The sequence below is a fragment of the Salvelinus sp. IW2-2015 genome, unplaced genomic scaffold (assembly GCF_002910315.2).
Source record: "Salvelinus sp. IW2-2015 unplaced genomic scaffold, ASM291031v2 Un_scaffold5266, whole genome shotgun sequence".
NCBI classification, from domain to species: Eukaryota; Metazoa; Chordata; class Actinopteri; order Salmoniformes; family Salmonidae; genus Salvelinus; species Salvelinus sp. IW2-2015.
Window position 1 is genome coordinate 9506 of NW_019946531.1, and position 14277 is coordinate 23782.

Here is a 14277-nt window from a genome sequence, read left to right on the forward strand (position 1 = left end):
ACACAAAGAAAATAACATGTGTATAACCTCCACAGCATTGTCCATGCTGCTTTGTGAGATATTAAGTCTTGACGTTTGACAATTAATAGGAAATGGAATTCAGCTTTTAAACCTTTCCCAATATTTCCCATGTCTCTGTCACTATATTAATCAAGTAGTTCCATGTTCAGAGTGTATATATGAGACAGAGCAACAATAGCATATTCATGACCGTATCACACTGCATCGTGGTGAGAGGAGAGACAAGGCCCGTGATCACCAGCCCCTGAACAAATCATATCTGACGTGTGACAAGAAAAAAAGAGAAGAATGATCTTCAACACAACAGAACCCAACAGAACAGAACCTAAACACAAAAACCACAACACAACAGAACCCAACAGAACCCAACAGAAACCCAACACAAACAGAACCCAACAGAACACACCACAACACAACAGAAACCACAACAAAACCAAACAGAACACAACAAAAAACAACACAACAGAACCCAACACAAACAGAACCCAACAGAACACAACAGAACACAACACAACACAACGAACACAACCCAACACAACAGAACCCAAACAGAAACAACCTGACATAAACACAACTCAGACACACAAACAAAGAAACACAAGACCCAACACAACAGAACACAACAACAGAACCCAACACAACAGAACACAACAACAGAACACAACAACAGAACCCAACACAACAGAACACAACAACAGAACCCAACACAACAGAACCCAACACAGAGAAGAGGTCTGGGGACTAAGGATACCATCATGATTTGTGCTTCTCTCTATCGGTTTGAGAAATGTAATAAGAGACCCATTGAAACTAATTGGATTGAACATGGATTACCAGTGTACTCCTAAAGCCAGCGAGGCAGCGGCAGATTTCTCTTAAATCCAAAAGAACACTTTTCAGGGACGCGTTCTCTTTTTTATCTGCAAGATCGATTTCCAGACCACTGATTGGTTGATGTGGTGGCTTCCTTCCCGGCCAGGTTATCGGCTGCGTTAGCTATCTACCAGAACAGACCGGAGAGAGAGAGAGAGAGAGGGATGGAGAGTCTGGACGAACTAGAGCACCCTCTCCTAGGAAAGGAGAGCCCCAAGGCAGATCCCCGAGGCCTGGGTACTACCCGCCTGTTCAACGGTGTCCTGATGAGGTGTGAGGAGGATAAGACACTGCCGCTGGGCTGGAGGGTGTACTGCGGGGGGGCAGGAGAACATGGACCAGGGGAGCTCGGACACCAGCAGGTCCAGCAGCAGCTGTTAGACCCTTGCTCCCTCCCCAGCACTCTGGAGACCCTGTACCCACCGGCTCCTCTCTGGGGCCACCCTGATGCCACGGGCCTGGGGAACAAGGACTACTTGGAGACCACGTTTGTGGACATCTACCCCGAGTCACCGCTGGAGAGGAAACTGTTTGCAGAGAGCCAACAGGACCTTCACTCTGTCTTCTACAGCCTAGAGGACGAAGACGATCTGCTGCCCGACTACGAGGTGAGAAATGATCTCATTTTGGCACGGACAGTAGAGCATGATGCTTGCAAATGCTAAGAATCGTAGGTTCGACTCCTGCTGCGCCCCCCCCCCCCCCCCAATACATAAAATGTATGCATGAAAGTCCCTTTGGATTAAATATATCTTCTAAATGCCATATACTATATTACTCTACAAAATTATAACGCAACATGTTGGTCCAATGTTTCATGAGCAGAAATGGAAGAAATGTTGTTACTATAAAATATTGTGAACAAATTAGTTTCCATCCCTGTTAGTGAGCATTTCTCCTTTTCCAAGAGAACCCATCCACCTGACAGGTGTGGCATATCAAGATGCTGATTAAACAGCATGATCATTACACAGGTGCACCTTGTGCTGGGGACAGTAAAAGGCCACTCTAAAATGTGGAGTATTGTCACAAAACACAATGACACAGATTTGTCTACGTTTTTTTGGGAGAGCGTGCAATTGGCATGCTGACTGCAGGAATGTCCACCAGAGCTGTTGCCAGATAATTGAATGTTAATTTCTCTACCATAAGCCGCCTCCAACATAATTTTAGAGAATTTGGCAGTACGTCCAACCGGCCTTACAACCGCAGACCACGTGTAACCCCCCCCAGCCCAGGACCTCCACATCTGGCTTCTTCTGAGACCAGCCTCGCACACAACCGGGAGAATTTCTCCACAAACTGTCAGAAACCGTCTCAGGGAAGCTTACCTGTCAGCTCGTTGTCCTCACCAGAGTCTTGACCTGACTACAGATCGGCTTCGTAACTGACTTCAGTGGGCAAATGCTCACCTTCGACGGCCACTGGCAACGCTGGAGAAGTGTGCTCTTCACGGATGAATCCCGGTTTCAACTGTACTGTACTGTATCGTTGTGTGGGCGAGCGGTTTGCTGATGTCAAAGTTGTGAACAAATCAAAGTGTATTTGTCACGTGCGCCGAATACAACAGGTGTAGTAGACCTTACAGTGAAATGCTTTCTTACAGGCCCTAACAAATTTTTAAGTAAAAAATAGGCATTAGGTGAAGAAATAAAAACAACAGTAAAAAGACAGTGAAAATAACAGTAGAGAGGCTACATACAGTAGAGAGGCTATATACAGTAGTGAGGCTATATACAGTAGAGAGGCTATATACAGTAGAGAGGCTATATACAGTAGAGAGGCTATATACAGTAGAGAGGCTACATACAGTAGTGAGGCTATATACAGTAGAGAGGCTATATACAGTAGAGATGCTATATACAGTAGAGAGGCTACATACAGACACGGTTAGTCGGGCCAATTGAGGTAGTATGCACACGAATGTATAGTTAAAGTGACTATGCATATATGATAAACAGAGAGTAGCAGCAGCGTAAAAGATGGGTTGGGGGGGCACACAATGCAAATAGTCTGGGTAGTCATTTAATTACCTGTTCAGGAGTCTTATGGCTTTGGGGTAAAAACTGTTGAGAAGCCTTTTTGTCCTAGACTTGGCACTCTGGTACCGCTTGCCATGCGGTAGTAGAGAGAACAGTCTATGACTGGGGTGGCTGGGGTCTTTGACAATTTTTAGGGCCTTCCTCTGACACCGCCCGGTGTAGAGGTCCTGGATGGCAGGCAGCTTAGCCCCAGTGATGTACCCTCTGTAGTGCCTTGCGGTCGGAGACTGAGCAGTTGCCGTACCAGGCGGTGATGTAACCAGGATGCTCTCGATGTTGCAGCCGTAGAACCTTTTGAGAATCTCAGGACCCATGCCAAATCCTTTTAGTTTCCTGAGGGGGAATAGGTTTTGCCGTGCCCTCTTCACGACTGTCTTGGTGTGTTTGGACCATTCTAGTTTGTTGTTGATGTGGACACCAAGGAACTTGAAGCACTCAACCTGCTCCACTACAGCCCCGTCGATGACAATGAGGGCGTGCTCAGTCCTCCTTTTTGTGTAGTCCACAATCATCTCCTTTGTCTTGATTATGTTGAGGGATAGGTTGTTATTCTGGCACCACCTGGCCAGGTCTCTGACTTCCTCCCCATAGGCTGTCTCGTCATTGATCAGGCCTACCACTGTTGTGTCGTCTGCAAAATGAATGATGGTGTTGGAGTCATGCCTGGCCATGCAGCCGTGGGTGAACAGGGAGTACAGGAGGGGACTGAGCACGCACCCCTGAGGGGCTCCAGTGTTGAGGATCAGCGTGGCAGATGTGTTGCTACCTACCCTCACCACCTGGGTGCGGCCTATCAGGAAGTCCAGGATCCAGCTGCAGAAGGAGATGTTTAGTCCCAGGATCCTTAGCTTAGTGATGAGATTTGAGGGTACTATGGTGTTGAACGCTGAGCTGTAGTCAATGAATAGCATTCTCACGTAGGTGTTCCTTTTGTCCAGGTGGGAAAGGGCAGTGTGGAGTGCAATAGAGATTGCATCATCTGTGGATCTGTTTGGGCGGTATGCAAATTGGAGTGGGTCTAGGGTTTCTGGGATGATGGTGTTGACGTGAGCCATGACCAGCCTTTCAAGGCACTTTATGGCTACGGACGTGAGTGCTACGGGTCTGTAGTCATTTAGGCAGGTTGCCTTAGTGTTCTTGGGCACAGAGACTATGGTGGTCTGCTTGAAACATGTTGGTATTACAGACTCATTCAGGGACATGTTGAACATGTCAGTGAAGACACCTGCCAGTTGGTCAGCGCATGCTCGGAGTACACGTTCTGGTAATCCGTCTGGCCCCGCGGCCTTGTGAATGTTGGCCTGTTTAAAGGTCTTACTCACGTTGGCTACGGAGAGCGTGATCACACAGTCGTCCGGAACAGCTGATGCTCTCATGCATGCCTCAGTGTTGCCTCGAAGCGAGCGTAGAAGTGATTTAGCTCATCTGGTAGGCTTGTGTCACTGGGCAGCTCGCGGCTGTGCCTTTGTAATCTGTGATAGTTTGCAAGCCGGTGTAGTACGATTCAATCTTAGCCCTGTATTGGTGCTTTTCCTGTTTGATGGTTCGTCGGAGGGCATAGCGGGATTTCTTATAAGTTACCGGGTTAGAGTCCTGCCCCTTGAAAGCGGCAGCTCTACCCTTCAGCTCAGTGTGAATGTTGCCTGTAATCCATGGCTTCTGGTTGGGGTATGTACGTACAGTCACTGTGGGGACGACGTCCTCAATGCACTTATTGATAAAGCCAGTGACTGATGTGGCGTACACCTCAATGCCATCGGAAGAATCCCGGAACATATTCCAGTCTGTAGCAAAACAGTCCTGTAGTTTAGCATCTGCTTCATCTGACCACTTTTTTATAGACCGAGTCACTGGTACTTCCTGCAGCCAATGTACTGACTCAGCCTTAGTGTGTCTGGACACCTTCATTACGACCCAAACACCAGAGGTCCCTCCAGCAGCCAATGCACTGACTCAGCCTTAGTGAGTCTGGACACCTTCATTATACTCCAAACTCTAAGAAGGCCTCTGTAAAACGGAGGTACTCCATCCCTAGAAATCTAGCTACTATCAACCAAAAATAAAGCCTTCTTTAATCCTAATCCCCCAACCTTCTGTAATACCAGACCTGCCACCTCTCTCCAAGCAACATTTTTCGGTCCATAAAGCAACCTTTGAATAAACTGAAGCCGGAAAGCAGCAGCCCTACTAGCAAGATGTACAAGACCTTGTCCCCACTCCTCTTTTGACAAATACAAAACACTTTGTCACACCCTGATCTGTTTAACCTGTCTTTGTGATTGTCCCCCCCCCCAGGTGTCACCCATCTTCCCCATTATGCCCTGTGTATTTATACCTGTGTTCTCTGTTTGTCTGTTGCCAGTTCGTCTTGTTTGTCAAGTCAACCAGCCTTTTGTGTCTCAGCTCCTGCTTTTCCCTAGTCTCTCTTTTCTCTCCCTCCTGGTTTTGACCCTTGCCTGTCCTGACTCCGAGCCCGCCTGCCTGACCACTCTGCCTGCCCCTGACCCTGAGCCTGCCTGCCGACCTGTACCGTTGCCCCACCTCTGGTTTACTGACCCCTGCCTGTCTTGATCTATCTATTGCCTTCCCCTGTTGGATTATTAATGCCACGCTCATCGTACGAACTGGAACCATACTCGGACCATCGTGCAGCGTGATCTGGGTTCCACATCTTTTATTAGTGAAACGCACAAAACAATAAACAGCAAACGAAACGTGAAGCTCAAGCAGTGCACACAGGCAACTACACAGAAACAAGATCCCACAAAACACAGTGGGGAAATAGCTGCCTAAATATGATCCCTAATCAGAGACAACGATAAACAGCTGCCTCTGATTGGGAACCATACCAGGCCAACATAGAAATAAACCCCCTAGATAGGAACACCCCCCTCTAACCAAAATAGAGAATAAAAAAGGCTCTCTATGGTCAGGGCGTGACCGTCATCCCCGAGTTCGCCCTGTACCCTCATCCCCGAGGTACACTCCAATATACTTAAAACCTCCCTTACACCATTCCAGCCTCCTGGAAAAGCCATGATCCCTCCAGACCATTCCCCTAAACCGATCAACCATGAGATCACAAACTATCCACCTCTGCTTGATTTTTCACTAAAATAACTCCATCATCAGCATAGGCTGAGAGACGACTAGGAGGAATATCCTCTGAAAGGTATTTAGTAGCGGCTCTATAGCGATGGCATACAACATTCCTGACAACGAACACCCCTGCCTAATTCCTCTACACACTTTAAAAAGGAGCAGCTCTATAACGATGGCATACAACATTCCTGACAACGAACACCCCTGCCTAATACCTCTACACGCTTTTAAAAAGGAGCACTGAAGCCACCGTTAACTTTCAATGTCACCGTATATCACCCTGATCAATAAAACCAGAGCTGAAACCAAAAGCCTCCAAAGTGGCCCCAGAGGTATTGATGTTCAACTCTGTCAAATTTCTTTTCCTGATCAATTGAAATGAGACCAGCATCCAAACCCAATAGCCCTAGAGATGTCTCAAAAAATCCAGAATCAGGGAAATGTTATCCCTTATCTGCCTGCCGGGAACACAGTAGGACTGGTCCGTCTGTATGATTTGCCCCATCACCTCCCTCAGCCTGGTGGACAAAGCCTTGGACAGGATCTTATAATCAGTGTACAATAAAGCCACCGGCCTCCAGTTCTTCACCTCCCTATGGTAACCCTTTTTTGGCAGAAGGGTGAGGACAGCCCTCCTGCAGCTTATCGGTAGTAACCCTCCGGTTAAACTATTGTTAACCAGTTCTTCACCTCCCTATGGTAACCCTTTTTTGGCAGAAGGGTGAGGACAGCCCTCCTGCAGCTTATCGGTAGTAACCCTCCGGTTAAACTATTGTTAACTACTGCTAGCCAAACCTCTCCCAACATGGCCCGAAGAAAAACCAGAAGAAAAATGTACACGAGGCATCCATTTCAGAGATTCCCTGAAACGTACTTCTTACCAATGCCCCATGTGCTCTGATAACCAGCAGGTCTGCCAACGCCCCATGTGCTCTGATAACCAACAGGTATGCCAACGCCCCATGTGCTCTGATAACCAGCAGGTCTGCCAATGCAGCTATTTTTTCTCTTGAGGGTCCTCAGTAAGGTCTCTTCTCTCCTGTGGTCTCAACCAACGTCAGTAGTTCCTCTAGCTCAGAGTCCAGGGCGGTCATTGATCTGGCGATGTCTCTGGTGACATTTGTGTAGTGATTACAGAATTGTTGAATCTGGATTTTCCCTTTATCCCACCACTGTTGTAGAGATACAATACTGTCCTCTTCAGACTTCCACCACTTCCCAGAAAAAACTAAAACATTTCCTGAAGTGAGCATCATTCAATAAAGTTATATTAAAATGCCAGTATGTACTTGTGGGTTTTACAGCGTTAATGTACACCACCTCTGTTTTTTTTTATTTCACCTTTATTTAACCAGGTTAACTAGTTGAGAACAAGTTCTCATTTACAACTGCGACTGGCCAAGATAAAGCAAAGCAGTGCGACACAAACAACAACACAGAGTTACACATGGAATAAACAAGCGTACAGTCAATAACACAATAGAAAAAAAGAAAGTCTATATACAGTGTGTGCAAATGGCGTGAGGAGGTAAGGCAATAAATAGGCCATAGTAGCAAAGTAATTACAATTTAGCAGATTAACACTGGAGTGATAAATGAGCAGATGATGATGTGCAAGTAGAGATACTGGTGTGCAAAAGAGCAGAAAAGTAAATAAAAACAATATGGGGATGAGGTAGGTAGATTGGGTGGGCTATTTACAGATGGATTATGTACAACTGCAGCGATCAGTTAGCTGATCAGATAGCTGCTGTTTAAAGTTAGTGAGGGAAATATAAGTCTCCAGCTTCAGTGATTTTTGCAATTCATTCCAGTCATTGGCAGCAGAGAACTGGAAGGAAAGGCAGCCAAAGGAGGTGTTGGCTTTTGGGGATGACCAGTGAGATAGACCTGCTGGAGCGCATGCTACGGGTGGGTGGTGTTATGGTGACCAGTGAGCTGAGATAAGGCGGAGCTTTACCCAGCAGAGACTTATAGATGACCTGGAGCCAGTGGGTCTGGCGACGAATATGTAGCGAGGGCCAGCCGACTAGAGCATACAGGTCGCAGTGGTACTAAACAATGATCAGACAATCCCACTGGGGTTTTATCACACTGGATTTACAGACCTGAGATTGATGCTCAAAACAATAAAACCTGTCTAACCTCTAGATGGTGTTCTCTCTCACATTAGACCATGTGTTCTGTCTCGTGTCTCCGTACCTCCATGTTGGCTCATTAGACCATGTGTTCTGTCTCGTGCCTCCATGTTGACTCCAAACATCACACAGTGTTACAATACAACCTGTCTAACCTGGTCAGAGAGATGGTGTTCTCTCTCACATTAGACCATGTGTTCTGTCTCGTACCTCCATGTTGGCTCCAAACATCACACAGTGTTACAATAATAAGGCGTTTTTAAAAAGTCCTTGAGGCTATATGAAGTTCTTTGTGGTTTCTATCTTTATCACTGACTGTGCAGTTAAAATCCCTCGCTTTAACTTTTAATAACCTCCCCTCCACTGTCACGATCGTCGTAGTGAGGAGACCAAAGCACAGCGTGAAGACATATTTTTAATACAAGACGACAAAACACGAAGAACACTAAACAAACTAACAAAATAACAAAACGAACGTGAACGCTATAAACACTGAGTGCAGACATGCAACATCAACATAGACAATAACCCACAAACCAAACTGGAAAATGGCAACTTAAATAGGATCCCCAATCAGAGACAACGATAAACAGCTGCCTCTGATTGGGAACCAATCTAGGCCACCATAGACCTACATAATGCCTAGACTACACACACACACCTAGACATACCAAAACCCTAGACAAGACAAAAACACACATACCACCCTCGTCACACCCTGACCTGACCAAAATAATAAAGAAAACAAAGAATACTAAGGTCAGGGCGTGACAGTACCCCCACCCCAGGTGCGGACTCCGGCCGCAAAAACCTGACTCTAAAGGGAGGGTCCGGGTGGGCCTTCTTCACGGCGGCGGCTCGGGTGCGGGACTTGGACCCTGCTCCACCTCAGTCTGGCCCACTTTGTGGCACCTCTGGAGCGGGGACCCTCGCAGCGGGCCCGGACTGAAGACCATCGTAGAGGGCGCCACTGACGGAAGGGCGCCTCTGGACTGAGGCAGATCTGGCAGCTCCGGACAGGAGGGCGGCCGCTGGGCAAGCTCCGGACAGGAGGGCGCTCTGGCAGCTCCGGACAGGGGGCGACTCTGGCAGCTCCGGAAGGAGGCGGACTCTGGCAGCTCCGGACAGGAGGCGGCTCTGGCAGCTCCGGACAGGAGGGCGACTCTGGCAGCTCGGACAGGAGGCGACTCTGGCCAGCTCCGGACGGAGGGCGGCTCTGGCAGCTCCTGACTGACGGGCGGCTCTGGCAGCTCCTGACTGACGGGCGGCTCTGGCAGCTCCTGACTGACGGGCAGCTCTGGCAGCTCCAGACAGTGGCGACTCTGGCAGCTCCGGACAGGAGGGCGGCTCTGGCAGCTCCTGACTGACGGCGGCGCTGCAGCTCCTGACTGACGAGTGGCTCTGGCAGCTCCTGACTGACGGGCGGCTCTGGCCTGCCGAGGCGCACTGTAGGCCTGGTGCGTGGCGCCGGAACTGGTGGTACCGGGCTAGGGACACGCACCTCAGGGCGAGTGCGGGGAGGAGGAACAGGGCATACTGAACCCTGGAGGCGCACTGTAGGCCTGGTGCGTGGCGCCGGAACTGGTGGTACCGGGCTAGGGACACGCACCTCAGGGCGAGTGTGAGGAGCAGGAACAGGGCATACTGGACCCTGGAGGCGCACTGGAGGTCTAGAGTGTATAGCTGACACAACCCGTCCTGGCTGGATGTTTATTTTTGCCCTGCAAATGCTGGCACAGGACGTACTGGGCTGTGCACTCACCGGAGACACAGTACGCAAGGAATACTAAGGTCAGGGCGTGACATCCACTACCTCTTCAACCTCACATGACAAAGGCGAAAACCCTTTTGAGAACAGGATGGCCACACCCCCCCTTTTTGAGCTGTAAAAAAAAAAATTACACACCGCTATCCCCCCCCTTTCCCTTCGTTAACTCTATGTCTCTTTTCTTAAAATCTCTCGCTCCATTTACGTTTAAAGAAGAAATCTTAAAACTGCTCATGGCTGGGGGAAAACTACAGAGGAAGAGACAGAAAACACGTCTCTTTACAGGAAGAGACAGAAAACACGTCTCTTTACGGAGTTAAGGCTACAACTGAACTTTTCCATTTCTTTTAGAATTTAAATCGCGTGTCTCGTGACAACTTTCTTGAGTCTAGCGATTTCAGGGCTTGTCAAACCTCCCCCCGTTATTTATTTTAACATCAGAAACCGATTCTGCTGATTCAATAAACAAATCACTTTCAGGAAGAAAAAAACATCTGTTACATTATAATCCTGCATATATTTCTTCCCTTTTTGTCGATTTTCAGAAATTGACGTACCTTCTCAATCCCATACCTCCCTTCCACCCCATTTCTCTCGCTAGTTTGTTGTGATGCGTCAGATGACTCACTCTCACTGTCCTGACCAGAGGGAAAATTCCAACACCTCTACTTCCTGTTTATCCTCAACTGATTTATCATCTCTACTTCCTGTTTATCCTCAACTGATTTATCACCTCTACTTCCTGTTTATCCTCATCAGCTAGCGACACAGGGGCCGCCGGAGTGGAGGAGTCGCGGCGTGGGAGGAAGAGCACAGAGAGTTGTGAAACCAGGCATACTCCCAGACAGCACATATCCTGGGCCGGTTGCCGTCTGTGAGTAGACAAGCCTTGTGTACGTCGTGCTCGACAGGGAATCAAGGGGGAGACTCCGGTTAAATACAAACACCGTGGGCCTGACAGCGGTGATAGTAGTCGCTTATATTCCATTAAAGGTAGTGAAAACAGAGTCGAGGTAGGCAAGTTAAGAGAAGCAAACTAGACAGACTCACTAGGAACGCCCACGAGGGCGCCACACTGGAGAGGATGAAGATAATACTCATCAGGGGACCAGTCACCACAACAATGTGAAATCACACTGAATCACACACTGCTGGGCAATCAACAACCACTGGTCATCAACACGCACTAAGGGTAGAAAAAAAAGCTGCAAAAGGACACACTGAATCACACACGTGAATCACACCACCTAAGAAAAATCACACACAACTGCAATCACAACTGACATCAAACACTTGAAACTCACACACTGAATCACACCGCCACGCTGAATCACACTGCAATCACACTTGAACCACACACTGAATCGCAATGGAATCAAACAAGATGCAATCACACACCTGAGTCCAGGCTTTCTAAGCACAATCCACGACTCACAGCTGAACAATGGAATACACAGAATCAAACAACCTGATTCTACACAATTGAATTCAACACATGAAATCACATACCTGAAGATCACACTGATTGCGCAGTTGACCTGAATCACCACAGTGAATCCCACTTGAGACACTCTGAATTATCACAATTTTCACTGTTAATATATCGGATTATTACTGCAATTTATCAGTTTGGGATCTTGAATTCACATCAAGTTTTGTACTGCATAGCACCACATAGCACTTGCGCTATTAACTTCATGTATCACACGCTAAGAAGACGTCACACATCTGGATGTAGATATTCAATATCCGAATGGGCGTAGAGATTCACATACCCCAGAAAAACAAACACTCTGATTGTAGGAATCTATTTGTGTGAATCTTTCGTATATTTTTGTCGTGGTTTCACATCGTCGTGTCTGAAGATGCACAGCTCAGGATCTGTAGGGGGTTTTCCTCCTCTCTATGTTATCTTTTTCTGTTGCGATAATCTCTTTTGTCACAACACGTGCTAGCTGGAGGGAATGTATTTGTTTCAAAGTAATAGCTTTTCTGCTCTTTTTGTTCTTTTGGGATTTGAGAATAGGGTTTGGGCAGCGCTCTCCTCATATGTCTAGACCTTATATATTCTGTCGAACTTTGTCTGGAGGTTCTTTGAGACTCAGCGCAGAGGTGCTGGATCTGTCATGGTTGGGTTCTACTTGCACATATGTGACTAGGAGACTTTAAATCAATGCTGTCGCGCCTAATCCTTGTTCTATTACACCATCGCTCGATGCTCTCCTCACGATCACGGACCCCAGACTACTCTCACCTCCACTGGGATCTCCTGAATGAGCGAAAATCAACGACTCTCCAACCCGACTCGCTGCTCCTAAACTCACAAGATGTAATGCAAATCAACCTTGACAGTAAAGATCATAGATCTTCGAGTGTTATTAATGCCCTCATTAAAGTTATACTTTTTGACTCTTGTGACATAGCCTCGGCACCCTAGTATGGGCGGCTGACACGTAATTCTGTTGGACGCTGACAGAGCTGATGGGACCCACATAGTAAAGACATGGTGTCCTAAGCAATGCACCAAGAAACCTGGGTCTGACAGACTGGGGCACTCTGTACCAATGACACCTCGGGCCTGACATGATCCTGTTGGCTCTCTGACATGACCTGGGCCCTGACCAGACAGCTGGGCCCTGCTCATGAACTGGGTTCCCTGACAGTATATAATTCTATGAGATATTATAGAGAATAATAATACAATAGAATAATGGTGCTACACCCAAGAATATAGCCCAGTTCATAACGATACAGCGTACACAAATACTACAATGTTCCATCTAAGAACAACCGTTGCACTAGAGCACAAAAAAACGGATTACACACTACCTCGGCCTATAACATCAGAGCCAACAGGTAACTTCACAAAGCTTGACTGATTCTGCAGATCAAGGCAAGTAAGGGCCGTTTATGCATCAGATAAAAGGGAACAAATAAAAGATAAAACATATTTTGCCAAGTTAAGGATTGCCGCTTAAGATGATCTTGTAATCCAGTTATAGAACATGCACCTTTTACTGGTTAGGTGAGGTTTGTGGTCCACTCACCCTAACCAAGTAATTCACAGCAATGGGGAACAAACACTCAAATTGAAGACCTCTGCTGCGGACAGAATTCTGCTCAATATTCCTCCGTTGTAACAACGTAGAAAACACCTAAATGATCATGCAGAGCAGAATTAGGAGGTCTGATTACCTCGCTAATGATCAAATCCAGAAAGAGGACTGTTAAAGTTTCTACAATGAATCAAACTAAAAAGGAAGCGGATTCCCAACACTCCATAAGCAATAGACCCATAACACCGATCACACAGAGATGAAAAAAACCTGGGAGAAGAGGGGGTTCCCTAAGCAGCTTGGTTCCTGGGCGGCTCTGTTCACCTAAAACAAACAGCACACCACACACAGGCCCCAGGACAGATACACAGTTTAGGTTCTTAATGTTTCCCAATTATAAATCCATTGGAAATAATCAAAATAGAATTAATTACTTGTTTTCTTAATGGCACAAATGTAGCAGTAAGTAACAGAAGTACAGTTAAAGATGGAATAGGACGAGACTGGGTAGAGAGAGGAGGAGAGAGAAGAGAGATGAGAGAGAGAAGTTGGAGGAGAGATGAAGAGGAAGCACGAAGCGAGTGAGAGAGAGAGAGAGAGAGACTGAGAGAGGGAGAGAGAGAAGAGGAAGCAGAGAAGAAGAAGAGACGAGAGAGAGAGGAAGAGCAGATGAACGAGAGAGAGAGAGAGGAGAGAAGAAAGAGAAGAGGAGAGGAAGATGTAGAGAGGAGAGAGAGAGAGAGAAGAGAGAGAGAGAACGAGTAGACACACGAGAGAGAGAGAGAGAGAAGAGAGAAACACAGAGAAGAGAGAGAGAGAGAGAGAACGAGAGACAGAGATCAAGACGAAGAGAGAAGAGAGAGAGAGAGGAAGAGAGAGAGAGAAGAGAGAAAATCGCAGAGAGAGACCAAGAAGAGAGGGCGAGAGAGAGAGAAGAGAGAAGAGGAGGGAAAATAGAAAGAGAGAGGAGAGAAAAAGATAAAACAGAGCAATGTCAAAGTAGAGCCGGTAGAGGAGGGAGAGAAGAAGAGAGAGAGAGAGAGGAGGAGAAAGAGAGAGAGGAGAGAGAGAGACGAGAAAAACACAGAGAACAGAGAGAGAGAGAAAACAGAGAGGGAGGAACAAGAAGCAGGTGCGAGCAGGTACACGTTTAGGAGCGAGAGAGAGAGAGAGAGAGAAGAGAGAGCGAGAGAGAGAGAGAGAGAGAGAGAGAGAGAATCAGAGAGAGAGAGAGAGAGAGAGAGGAGAGAGAGGGGGGCAGAACAGAGCAGTGGTGT

General features: G+C 47.2%; 1 protein-coding gene across 1 annotated transcript in view; it reads left to right on the forward strand.

Moving 5' to 3' along the window:
- Positions 1–633: 633 nt before the first annotated feature.
- The window catches only part of tmem91 (transmembrane protein 91), a 29374-nt gene continuing 15730 nt past the window's right edge, over positions 634–14277 (forward strand). Inside the window, exon 1 of the mRNA XM_024144440.2 lies at positions 634–1502. Coding sequence (XP_024000208.2) covers positions 1059–1502 — 444 coding nt within the window. The 5' untranslated portion in view covers positions 634–1058. The remainder of the gene's footprint in view (positions 1503–14277) is intronic.